Below are 12,671 nucleotides of genomic sequence, written 5' to 3'. Positions count from 1 at the left end.
TGGTTGGAGTGCCAGAACTATAAGCTACCGAATGCAAAAAGAACAAAATAAATATCTTGAAAACTGTAGGAGTAGTTAGGTCCTTGGACGGACGGACGAAGGAAGTGGCCATAATAGCGCGTTCCAACAGGAGTTGGAAAATGCGATAAAAACTATAGGTACCATGTGATCGAGGGCAGCTAAATTTGGCACTTAAAATTGTTAGCGTTTTTTACTTAAGGCATTGACAAACATGTTTAGAAGGTAGTTTATTCATGCAGCAATCACCATTCATGGGCGGCGTTTTTTATGTGAATTGTTATTTGCTTGTCTACATATTTTGCGCCTATGAGCCCCTCGCAATCGCCCCCCCCCCTCCACCCAATTAAAAGCATTTTATACCCCAAACAAAATTTATTGCTAGCAATATTTTTAGCCCTTTACAAAAAAGTGTTAATACGATTTTCTTTCTCCTAATTTGCTCAGATTAATTTAATTAGTAGTAAGAACATGTTTTATAAAATGTATAAAGTAGTTTGAACTGTTTAATTTTTTTTAATATTTCCACATCATTACCTACATCAGAAGGAGGTGATGGACTATATCTAATTTTACTTTTAAGGGTATATTTACCATATTACAGAAGTGGTTTTCCAAAAATAATAAAAGACATCAAGTTCAAATAATGTACAAGTTTATTTTATAGTTTAAACAATGATATCCAATATACAAACATGTAAATGAGCACTGAATCGTGTTTCAGAGAATTTAACGGCTACGTGACGTTATTAAGCCTCCCAAGTACGGTCATGAAAATGGCTAGAGGGCACCCTAATTAAGCGTTTTCAACAACAAAATTTGCGGAAGAAGCCCTAAATTTTTCACACTATTAATACAAAGTTCACATCATTCGTCGAAATGTGAGGTTATGTTACTCCAGATTTCATGGTCACTTTTAAGTTGGTAAGAGTGCGCGTAACATTCTTCAATTTGTTAAGAGGTTTTATTATTTTTCACGATATTACTTTAGAATTATTTCCGAAATTTGGTTTTTTGCCTCCCCGAAACATTTGCCGCTATGGGCCCAGGCCCATATGGCCCCATGCTAAATCCGGCCATGCATGTAGGTAATTGTACACATTACTTCCATGTCATCATTTCTTGTTAAGTACAGAGATCTCGCTTATTAGCATAGATAGATAGTTGGTTAAGGCCAAAAATGATTCTGGAGTCATGCCTAAAGAAAATCAAGAAACAAAATTTGCTCCCTATCTAAAGTTCCCTAAATATGACAAAAAATAACATAATTGACGTTTTTGATTTTTGGCTTTAAAATCGTTATTTGGGAGTTAAATTCAGCTTTTTTTAAAAGAAATTTTATTGTTAATGGATATTGCTTTTGTTAAATGTCACTAAAAATGTTTTTCTTTTAATTTTGCTCATTTAGACTTTTTTTTGAAATCCCTAAAGGAAGTCTTTAGTTTTTAAAATCTCCCCGAATAACGATTTTAAACCCTAAAATCAAGAACGTCAATTATGTAGGTCATTTCTCGCCGTATTTAGGATTTTATTTAGTCATAACTTGAGGATCATTTTTGCAATTTAACAGTTCTCTATCTATGCTAATAAGCGATATCTCTGTACACGAAATTTGATACAACCTTTAACAACATTTAACGATTTTGAAATACACGAGCGCGTCACTACTTTCACTGCGCGACCTTAGGTTCCAAATAGATAACCTATGCCCTTGAAACGTAAAAAGCGAACCTGGGAATTCGAACAACTTGTCCTCGTCCTGGTCCTGGTTTTGTGACATTCACGAGAAGATCTTATTTTTGCACTTGTTCCATTCGTCTCGGCCAAAAAGATGTGTTATTATTAGATAGTAACCGAAAAAAGAATGTCAAAAGTACTTTCTTCAACAAATATGTTGCTAAATTGTTATCATTAATTATGGTCAATGCGCAGTCTTCTGTCCTCAATCCAATCCTTAACACACCATTTAAAAATCACATTGTAATAAGTACGTTGTACACTTCCAGTTACCATGAAATTTTTATTTGTTTTAATTTTACTGTCAATCGATTCACTGGTAAAGTAATTACTTACGATTAAGCTTTTAAACGTGTATATTTTATAGGCAATCGACAGCAAAAGTCACAACTTGGACGAAGTGCTAAATCAATGTTACTATGAGGGAACGTACAATCATGAGGAGCTTTTGATAATTTGGGATTCACATATTGATAACTTCCAGCCTAGTGAGAAAGTAGCAGAATTTACCGATTGCTTCCTGAAGAAATTAGGCGTATACGGTGAAGATGGTGTTTTAAATTTGGCCGAGTTTGCAAAACAAATCCCATACTTTCTTGAAAAAGTCTTTGGAAATGAAATTGATGTTGTTGATATGGCAAAAGAAGTTTGCGAACGTTGTTTTGAATTAATTCCTAATGATCAGTCGCCTGTTCTTCGTTGCTTTTCTGTTAGGAACTGCGGTATTAAATACATTCATGCAACACTAAGCAATAGTACGAGTACTTAATTTAAGCTCGCGCTCTTAAGTGATTTAAAGTGATATTGTAAATATAATCTAAGCTTCTTTAAGTGAATTCATAGTGCAATATTATGATCTACATATTCCAATAATAAAAAATATAGAAAATTACAGTCTTTAACATTAATACACCTACAGAATTGTGTATTAATTTATTAGTTTAGTGGATAAACCCACAGTTGAAACGATAGATTATCGGAAAAACCATTTCGTCAAAGTAAAAAATAGTGGTATAGACCTACGCACCGCGCAACCCTTAAAATGTCTCCTCAGGGAAACCGGTACTGATTTTATAACGTTAAATATTTATAATTATAATTGAGCTTTCATTTTTACAACGGTGGTCGTGCTTATTATGTTTAAAATTCCTCCATGGATTGCATGAAGTGATCATTATGATCAATGTTTTGATCCCATGTTTGTGATGAACTGATGAACATACATACAAATAGGGCTTATAGAAAAACAGTTACAGTTTAATTCCCATTGTTGCCACTTTATACACTTGACTCTCTTGCCCCCCAAAATGTTATTCAAGTTGGCATTTTGTAAGTAACTGTAAAATTGAATGTGCCGAAAGATGTAACTGCCGCGCCGCCGCCGCCGAGGGAACTTCAATCATAGTGCTACCAAGTGGTACACTATGCTTCCATGTACCGCGATGTATAAAAAATGCAGTGGACGGAGACGGAGATACAAGAATACTACTTTTATAATACCAACCCAACGAACCTGAACCCTCCAGATTAGTCAACGAAACTGTTCGAAATTTCGGTTTTTAAGGTATTAAAATAAACTTTTTAGGCAGAACTACTTTTTTTATACCTTCTACGATGACGATGAATAGTAGCTGTCCCCCAACACGCACATGCTGCACTATACAATTTTGTTTACTTATCCATTAAGTATGTTCATACCCTGGTTTACACACATTTTTAGCTTTATATTTTGTATTTAGTTTGAATAAGGTATCCACCCTGGACTATACAACCTACATTGAGTAATGTGAGCTACTCAAAATTACCAGCTCTTAGATATTAGAAATTAATAAATAGGCATTTATTTTCGTCGTATATCTATAAATTAACATTTTTACATGCACAGGTGAATTATTTATTCATCTATGTCATCCCATCTTGATGGAAAATAGCCGTTCCAACATTACGTATACATGCAAACGGGTTTCCATACAATTCTGGACTTTAATTGCCATTTGTCCGTAATTTTTACTTTTCAGCTGTTTGCATTGTTGTACAAAATAGTTAATTGTTTCGCGGTTAAGGGTTGTTGGAGGTTTTAACAATGTCAGCATTTCGGAATAGTAATTCGCTACATTTTCTTCATTCACAACGGAATCTTTGGTAATTAAGTCCATTCTATACCAGATGCAACCCCAGAACTCGTTTGTGATGGCATGATCTTCGTCGTCAAATATGCCAAACTCCTTAGGCAGTTTCATATCTAACACCTTTAGTCCCAATTGTTTTCCACACTCGAATGATTCTTGGGCAATCTTCTGTTCGATTTCTAAAAATTGTCGTGGTGTATCACGGCGATGTAATGAATGTGAGCGTACCTTAAAAATTAATCTGAATTTTGAAAAACATAGGTACCCAAATGTCGCACTACTTACATTCGCCAAAGAAATTAAACACAGTATAATAGCAATACGTGCCATTTTTGATTTGATCTATAAGTAAACTAACACGCGCAGAAAGTGGCAATCCAATTATTTTATAAGCACAATATTTAATTGATATGTTATCAGCAAGACTATTTCGTCAAGGAAAAATATTTACACAATATTATCTCAGTGTCATCTCCGTTTCGAGCAATTTTGTTCAATAAATGTTCACATTTTTTACTTATTTTTTAAAATTCGACTAATTCCTTAACCGTAGCAACTGTTGCAATGCGCCTGCATCGGCAAAAACGACACAACTTTTTCTTCCTTTTCTTCTACCGTACATATAACACCACGTCTTGACTTTCTACGAGGTTTGAGTGCGAAAGCTTCCACTTATACGGATGATCGGAAGAATGATTCTTGAGATCGTTTATTTTCCTCAGATTCTTTGAACCTGTCTTGAAACGCTCCAGATTCATCAAATTATTCGATTTCCTCTGATCCTTTACGATCTTCCTTTTTTCGCATTTTTTTTTGTTTCTCTACACTTTTGATATCATTTCCATAAGATTCTTTAGAATCTTTTATTCCCTCGCGATTCGTCCCATTCTTAAGTTCCAGTTCCTTAAATTGTACATTTGACGAATTAGATTTTGTGAATTATCCGAGTTATTTAAGTTCTCCGGATGTGTCAGGTTCTCCCACTGAACTATAATTATAATGGAACGCGCGCTCCATCGGCCAGCGCGATCCGAGGGAGAGGGCCACATAGGAGGATCTCTGTCCTATTCTCGCGCATGCGTAGAGCAGCCTATTTGATATGTTTTGACAGTGAGGGAAATCCCCCTTGCACTATCTCTCTCGGCGCGTTACGTTTCTATGGCAGAGGCATTGCGCGTTCCAGTTTAATTATAGTTCAGTGAAGTCTCCACATCTGTCCGTTTCTTCAAATTTTTAGGACCCCTCAGATTCTCTCGCTTGTTCGAATTCTTCCGGTGTTTATATTCCTTAAATTCTTTAGAACTATAACATTTTTCGAATCCCCGAGGACTATCGCATTCTTGCAGTTCTGTTGAACTCCGGTTTACTCCGGAACCTCGGTTTAGTTCAGAGTGTTGTTACAATTTTCTACTTCTATATCGCAATTAAATCTGGGGTAGTTTTTGTTATGTAATTATATTAATATGCCGCGGATGCACGTCGGTTAATAATCCTCTTCTGGCCTCTGAGGGGAAAGGGTGAAAGGGTAAATAATAAGTCAATAATCTTCATTAAAATTTGAGATGGTTCTTATTTGCTTAAAAATATCGCTTTGCTGTAAGAGAACACATAAAGGGCTTCTAATTTTATGGCAAAAATCGCCACAAGGCTAATATGGGTGTGCAATGTGGATAAATGGATGTCTGCCAGTTTTATCAGTTCGCTTTGTTTGCAAGGGGTATGACGAAAATCACATGATGCTACAAAGTCAACTTAATGCTATCCACCGTCTCCTACTAAGAATGACGAGAGCTTATAAAACCACCCAACGATGGCGTTGGAATTTTTCACGCGCATATCCTCGCTGCATATCGAAGCAGGCAGAATATTTGGGTCTTTCACTAAATATCGACAGCTAACATCAGTAAAACAAGTCAAACCCCGCAAGGAGAGGCCTTATGCACTTTACAGAACCACGTCACTCAGCCAGCTCTAACAAACTACTACTCTATGAGGACGGGTCACAACCAATTGGCAGATGCCAGTCGTTGAAGGGTTGCGCTGGTCTACAGAGATATCTCTACGATGGAGAAAGGGGCACCGCTTAGACGAATACAACCAAAGGACGCACCGTGAAATGGTCAAATATCCAATGTGAATCCTTACCGGTTCGTAAACCTCGGAACTTTGTACAAGCGGAGGCAGAGGAAGCGGCGCGAAAAGCAGCGCAGCTGGCCTGCCACAACGGAAAAGCGGCGAGAGGAATGTACTCCATCATCCCGATTCTAATCTGCAAGGACCTAAACTGGCTAAAAGAAACAGTCTGGCTATGTACTCAGGGGACGGCTCTTACGTGCAGTATTATACATTTAATCTGGGACCAACAGAAGGACAATGCCCTGTGGAGAGCCTAGCTCGCCGCTCCACGTATTACAAGCATGCAATCACGGTACCAGACTGCCAGGATCCAGCCGAGAACTTGGCATTGGGGGAAATAGAATCCTGCATATGAAAGTACACTGACCGCCGGTATTACATATGGCGGCTAAATGTTTCGGCTAGCTATCTCTCGGCCGGAAGATAGCTATCGGCTACCTTATAAGGTGTCATACGACATCATACCAAGTCATAGTTAGCTAGCTGAACGATAGCCATGACTGCATTATGTTTTCAGTAACTTTCTAGATGTGTTTTAGCACGTTGGTAGTAAAGCGAACTAAAAACAAATAGTTAGGTACAAACTTCCGCCTTGCGCTGTCATAATTTGATATAAAATTGAGTTATAGATTTGAGTCACGAAAATGAACAAAAGGTCCGCAAATTTCAGTTCTGAAGAGTGCTTCTTACTCGTGGACCTGGTCCGTAAGTACCAAAATGTTGTTGAAAATAAAGTGACGAATTCAAAAAGTTGGCAAGATAAGGTTGGTGCAACTTTTATATATTTGTGAATTAAATAAGTGCATACAAGCACAACATTTTAGAAAAAGGCATGGGATGTAATAGCTACTGATTTCAATTCATGCAGCGGCCCTCCGAGAACCGCTGAGCAATTGCGATCGAAATTCGATAAGTTGAAGAAGGATACTAGGAAAGTTTTTGCTGCTGTTAGGCTTAATACCATAGCCACAGGAGGTGGGCCATTTGAAAATCCAAAAATTGATTTACTTTACGAACAAGTTAAGGAAATAATAAAATTTAGCTGCGATGGCCTCCCCCCTAATTTTGATGGTGATGTAATAAACCATAATAATATTGTCATCGACTCGAATACAAAAAAGGTATGTAATTAATTTTGTAGAAATGACGTTTGTTTGATCTGATTCTAAGAATTTAATATTTGTAGAACGTAGAAGAAGAAACTGTTGCAAACATTGACGATGCATCAATATTGATTGAGGATGCATCAACATTGAATGATTTACCAATAGATATGGAAAACATTCAAATACAAAACGATATAAATATAGTCGGACCGAGTGGCAGCAGAAGAGAACAATTTAAGACTGCAGTCAGGAAACATTCGGGTAAATATAATTTCATTGAAACATCTATTCGCGTTTATCATCTGGGAAGTGTATGTAGAATACTAGCATTAAAGCAATGAAAATGAATGTAATCGTTATATAATCCACTTTTAGGAGCGGTTAAGAGGACAGCCAAACCGCCGTCACAAAACCAGGCAGTTATGCAATCGTGGGCAAAGGCCCGAAGAGAATTGGCAGACCTCCAAAAAGACTTATTAAAAAAGGAATTCCAGGAGCGGGAAAGCAGAGAAAACATTTTATTCGAAAAAGAGAAGCAAATTAAGGATCTACAAATTCAAAAACTAAAATTAGAGATAAAGTATTTAATGTCAACTGATGGTTAAAAACAAAACTAGAATTTTTTAATGTTCAAATGTTCTTGCATAACTTGTTATTGTTGTATTAATCTATTTCTAAAATATTCTAAAAAATCTACATTTATTGCATTAATGTTATTATTAATATTGTTTTCAAGCGGTATATCTCCCTCAACTATACCAGCTTCCACCTGTTCTTCTAAGTCGCCATCCATAGGAGGTTCGTCTTCATTATTATCTACTGCAATGTTGTGTAACACAGCACAAGCAACAATGATCGCTTGTACAGTGGTTATCTGTAGCCTTAGTGTTAATGCCAAAACGGGGAACCTTCTCTTTAAGATTCCGAATACTCTTTCTATTGTATTCCTGGTTCTAATATGCGCATTTTGGTATGCGTGTTCCTCCGGACGGACAGGATTTCTTAAGGGAGTTTTCAAATATCTTGTTGCCCCATACCCACCGTCACCAAGAAGAACCCCATTTCCGAAGTTCCCATTTTCAAACTTTTGTTTAATGTTAGAATTATTAAAAATTGTCTGATCATGACTTGATCCAGGCCAACGTGCTACAATGTCTGTAATTTTTAGATTAGCATTGCAAATGGCTTGGACATTTAAGGAAAACCATCCTTTTCTATTTCTAAAATCTTCACTATTTTCTCCCCCAGGTGATCGCAATTTTACGTGAGTGCAATCTATTGCACCAATAATTCGGGGGAAACCACCTATTTGGAAAAACTGTTGTTGTTGTTCCCTTCGTTCCTCATCAGTAGACGGAAAAGTAACAAAGTCTTCTCGAAGTGCTGCAATTGCTCTCGACACTTTAAAAATAACTCGAGATGCTGTCGCCTTTGCACTCCTGTGAAGTCGCCTACCGTTATAAGCATGTTCCCACATGCATAAAATCTCAACGCTAACAAGAGCTGATTCAGTGATGATAACCCATTGTTCCTAGAAATATATAAAATATTAGACGTATTTTACAATGTAACGTAAATCTTTAGCGTTTTATTCTATTACCTGTTAGTTTGAAATTTAATCTGATCCACCAATTGCTCGTGAAGCGCTGCGACGGTTGGTTTTGTAAGACGAAATCTCATGAAGAATTCGTCGTCGTTATATTCGTCGAACAATGTTATAAGTTGCCTGAATCGTTTTCGCGCTCTCGTCTTTTGCAAAAACCCTTCTAACATTTCATCATCACTATCACTATTTACATTTAAATGTCTCAATAACGCCATTTAGTGGTCGATTCGATTCGAAACGATTAAAAAACGATTAACTGACAGAAATGCGTTCGATGACAACAATTATTCTGATTGAATATTGCCGGCGTCTCATTGGCTACGATCTGTTGGCTCAGAGATAGCAGGCACTTTTGGTGACGGCTAAGCTATCTGACGGCTATCTCGACAACCGCTAGCTAGCTTAATATTGTAATACGCTACTTTTTGTTTAGCTGAGAGTTAGCCGTAGCTCTTACAGCTAACCCTACTTCGTAATACCGGCCGTGAGAGAACTATAAGGAATTGTCAATAATACTAAACAAGCTGTCTCCGCAACTGGTCCTAGAGGAGGAACTGTGAACTGGTCGCTCCACAGGTTACCAATTGCAGAGCTTAATAGAAAATTTCAACTACTGCATCAACATCAGAATTTAATAATTATGGAATACCAAGCCCATAATCCATATAGGTACTCGAAGCACGGGAACTACGTGTGGCTCCTGAACACAGCAACAAATTAAACAGCCAAATAAAATAGTAGTATTAAATGGTAAAAGGTGTCAATAAAACGGTCAGAAATATACCTTATAAAGATTAATCGGTAACAAATACAAGGAGAATTAAGTAAATTACATACCATACATTCCCCGCTAATTATATTGGAAGGTGGAAAGAAAGTACATGGGTTGCCTGAGCTTCCTATAGCGCTTTTTTCATTCATAACCGAAAGCATAGAATACGTAAAGCAGTATTCATGATCCTATTCTATTTACATCTGAAATAAAATTACATCGCGCTTATTACTTTACTTTGATAACGCCCTCTTAGCCTCCTTACGATTAAATAATATACCAACTTGGGTGATAATAAATGAAACTGTCAATTATTTGCAATGCTAAGGCACACATACGTCCGTACGCTCAAGGTTAAATTCATACCTAAATTGAACTTATGCATTATTTCAATTTTCAGTACGGGGAAACCACGTTACAAAAGGAGGTAGGAAGGTTCGTGATAGGAAACTATTCTTATTGATACCGTTTCTCCAGGAGACTGCGATCGAACCATACAATACAGTTCCCGCCCATGGATATACGTAATACCAAAGAGTAAATTATGGTTACTCTTTGGTAATACCTACGTACGGAAGTTATAAGAAATTCTACTACGTATGATGGCTTCAGACATTAATAGCGAATAGAAGGTATATGGAATCAATGTTCAAAGATTGTACGAAATCATCACTGCAGTTATCTGAAAGATTTGTGGGCTGATGCATGCCGTCCGGTCGTACATCCGTCGGTATTCCGCCTGCACATACAACACGATCTTATAAACTACGCTCAATCTAATGATTTTGTTTTTGTTTTGTTTTTTCTGTCACCCCTAACACGCTCGTTGTGGCATTTTGGAAAAGGTAATTCAATCTTCGTTTTCTGGGGGGTATTCCATACCCACCAGACCCCCCGGTGCTACTTTTTCCCACAACAGTGTTCGTCTTTAATGATGCTCCTCTTAGTTTCCGGGAAGGGCACTCGAATCTTCCTTTTCTAAATCATTTTCAACAAGATTGTGGTACTAAGTGCGATTGGCTTTACACACGTATTACCTCAGCAATTGTTCCTAGCGCAGGAGGACTGGCTACTTTTTTCCCTGGAGAAAAGGTAACTGAACCTTCGTATACTTGACGGTATTATATCACCCCCACTCCCCGGTGCTACTTTCTCCCCTTAAAGATGCTTGTGATAGTTTTCGGAAAGGACATTAAAACCTTCCTTTTCTACGAAATGTTCCATTTTCCACAAGATCAATTCGTTTGTCTTTTCTCCATTAAACGTTTGTAGAAGAACGTAGTACCGGGGGATTTGGGGGGTAATCAGCAATACTCCCCAGCCAAAGAGTACTGGTTAACAACTAATACCTATATAAATCTGTATAGCGCTTAAAACATGTTCTACAATCTACAACCTTCTCCATAGGTGCATGAAGGGGAGGAGTTCAAGACATTTTCATGAAACAAAGGCTCACGATTGGCATCTAACTATTCACGCACCTCCAACAGGGTACGTTGTGTAAGGGTTTAAACAGATGTCGTACTTCCAATTGAATCCGAATCGCAGCAGAATAAAAAGGCGATAGATTCAGCTTCAATTAAAAATTATGTTCTTTCGAAAGCGAAAGGAGCCCAAGATTTATGCACAATTAACGCAAAACGGAACATTTGGCGATGGGATCTCAACCTAATCCAACTGCCTCATAACCAGGTGTGTAAAGGATAAAAAACTACATGAACTACACACAAACTACAAAAATGTTCGAAATTGAAACAAATTTAATTTAATTAAACATGCTCGACTGAAATACTTTTTCGAAGAATGCGAATAGAGCAATACGTTCTGTTATGCAGTTTTGTACTTTAATGGCGGTTGCTCCATGATTGCTACCCCTGAAGTTTTTGCACCTTTCTACAATAAATTTCATTGATTGTTTGTCAATTAGCGAATCGTGAACGGCCGCTTTCATAGTGTCGATGAAGTGGTTTTCTATATTCTCTTGGTTCAAAACGGAATCTTCGTCGATCAGCTGCAACCTTTTCCATATACAACCCCACACCTTTTCTGTCGCTGGATTAGTTTCTTTTAATATACCGTAATGGTTTGGTACCTTCATGCCCATCACCTCCAATGCCAGTTCCTTCCCGCATTCGAATGATTCTTGGGCCATTTTTACTTGAACCGGTGCAAAGGTATTTTCCACTTGGCGCTTGTCGATTCGGTAGGGATTTACCTGAAAAAGGCATTTTATAGCTATAAGGTAAAACACTCGCTTTGTCAATAGTTTAAAAAACGAGACCAAAGAGCCAGGCAGTTTGAACTTCAGAACGGAAGAAATCGCGATCTTTGTAACTACTAACCTGTGTGAGCGCACTATTAACAATAGTGTTGTTTAAATTCGAAACATCTATTCCATTCATTCTCTTCCATAGTCTCTTTCACGTTCTATGTAAAATTAGCCTAATAAGTGTCAATAGTTATATTTTATGTAAACCATAGATTTTATTGACGACAATCCTGAAAATAATTTTGGCAATGGATTCCCATGCAATAATGCGTTTAGCTCGTTTTTGGACACGCTGAATGTTAAGTTATTGACGTAGATAAACTGAATAATTACGGTCATGGACAAACATGCGCATTATAAATGGAATTTCACAACAAATATTTTTCACATAACAGAAACGTTTAATTTCCGTACGTGCAATCGGTTAGTATTTACAACAGGAACCCCACAATTGGCAATGAATTAGCTAAGTACTGCAAGTAATAAACAAAATAACGTTAAGTAATACTGAAACCACTTTTAGTAATTGTTGATAATAATAGGTATACCCGTATACTTACATTAATCGTTATGCTGCATAACAAGATTATAGTAGCGACAGTATTCATCTTTCTTGGTGAAAGAATATTTGCGAACTAATGCGCAAATGGAAATTTTGTGATATATATCATAAGATTTGATGGAAATTCCCAAATAGGTTTTCCCACAAATGACTTTAACAGATTCAACTTGGATTAGAATAGATGCGAAGCAAATTATAACGCACCCACACATTGTAACCAGACTTCCGTATGCCCTGTACAGAAGTTTTTAATACATAAGCTAAATATAGAATGTATGTTTTAGCGTTGCAAGGAAAGTAACTATTTCATTTATTGATAACCCAAGTTAGTATACC

General features: G+C 37.1%; 2 protein-coding genes and 1 long non-coding RNA gene across 4 annotated transcripts; 1 reads left to right on the top strand and 2 right to left on the bottom strand.

Moving 5' to 3' along the window:
- Positions 1-3,571: 3,571 nt before the first annotated feature.
- On the bottom strand, positions 3,572-4,314 carry LOC116160679. The gene is made up of 2 exons (XM_031473943.1): positions 4,170-4,314; positions 3,572-4,112 (listed from the first exon to the last, which is right to left on the bottom strand). Exons 1-2 carry the CDS (start codon positions 4,212-4,214, stop codon positions 3,663-3,665), a joined length of 495 nt encoding a protein of 164 aa, XP_031329803.1. The 5' UTR covers positions 4,215-4,314; the 3' UTR covers positions 3,572-3,662.
- A 2,683-nt stretch (positions 4,315-6,997) lies between these two features.
- Positions 6,998-7,653, top strand: LOC116169677. Its single transcript, XR_004145035.1, has 3 exons — positions 6,998-7,141; positions 7,207-7,387; positions 7,502-7,653. It is a non-coding gene; the product is annotated as an uncharacterized LOC116169677 (long non-coding RNA).
- A 3,591-nt stretch (positions 7,654-11,244) lies between these two features.
- Positions 11,245-12,536, bottom strand: LOC116180662. Of its 2 annotated transcripts, none has more exons than XM_031500776.1 (2): positions 12,334-12,536; positions 11,245-11,719 (listed from the first exon to the last, which is right to left on the bottom strand). In XM_031500776.1, the coding sequence occupies exons 1-2, from the start codon at positions 12,379-12,381 to the stop codon at positions 11,270-11,272; spliced, it is 498 nt and encodes a 165-aa protein (XP_031356636.1). In that variant the 5' UTR covers positions 12,382-12,536; the 3' UTR covers positions 11,245-11,269. The 2 variants fall into 2 exon arrangements, with proteins under 2 accessions (XP_031356636.1, XP_031356629.1); XM_031500769.1 differs by lacking the exon at positions 12,334-12,536 and adding an exon at positions 11,847-12,247.
- Between the last annotated feature and the right edge of the window lie 135 nt (positions 12,537-12,671).

The sequence above is a fragment of the Photinus pyralis genome, unplaced genomic scaffold, assembly GCF_008802855.1.
Source record: "Photinus pyralis isolate 1611_PpyrPB1 unplaced genomic scaffold, Ppyr1.3 Ppyr1.4_LG1, whole genome shotgun sequence".
In the NCBI taxonomy this organism is placed as follows: Eukaryota; Metazoa; Arthropoda; class Insecta; order Coleoptera; family Lampyridae; genus Photinus; species Photinus pyralis.
This window is presented reverse-complemented; position numbering and strand designations above follow the sequence as displayed.

Bases quoted from the DNA above. Each gene is read 5' to 3' on its own strand.
- LOC116160679 (XM_031473943.1), bottom strand. From the start codon at position 4,214: ATGGCACGTATTGCTATTATACTGTGTTTAATTTCTTTGGCGAAT. The intron at 4,113-4,169 runs GTAAGTAGTGCG...TTAATTTTTAAG, and splicing joins GTTTAATTTCTTTGGCGAAT to GTACGCTCACATTCATTACA.
- LOC116180662 (XM_031500769.1), bottom strand. From the start codon at position 11,906: ATGAATGGAATAGATGTTTCGAATTTAAACAACACTATTGTTAATAGT. The intron at 11,720-11,846 runs GTTAGTAGTTAC...TGCCTTTTTCAG, and splicing joins TTAATAGTGCGCTCACACAG to GTAAATCCCTACCGAATCGA.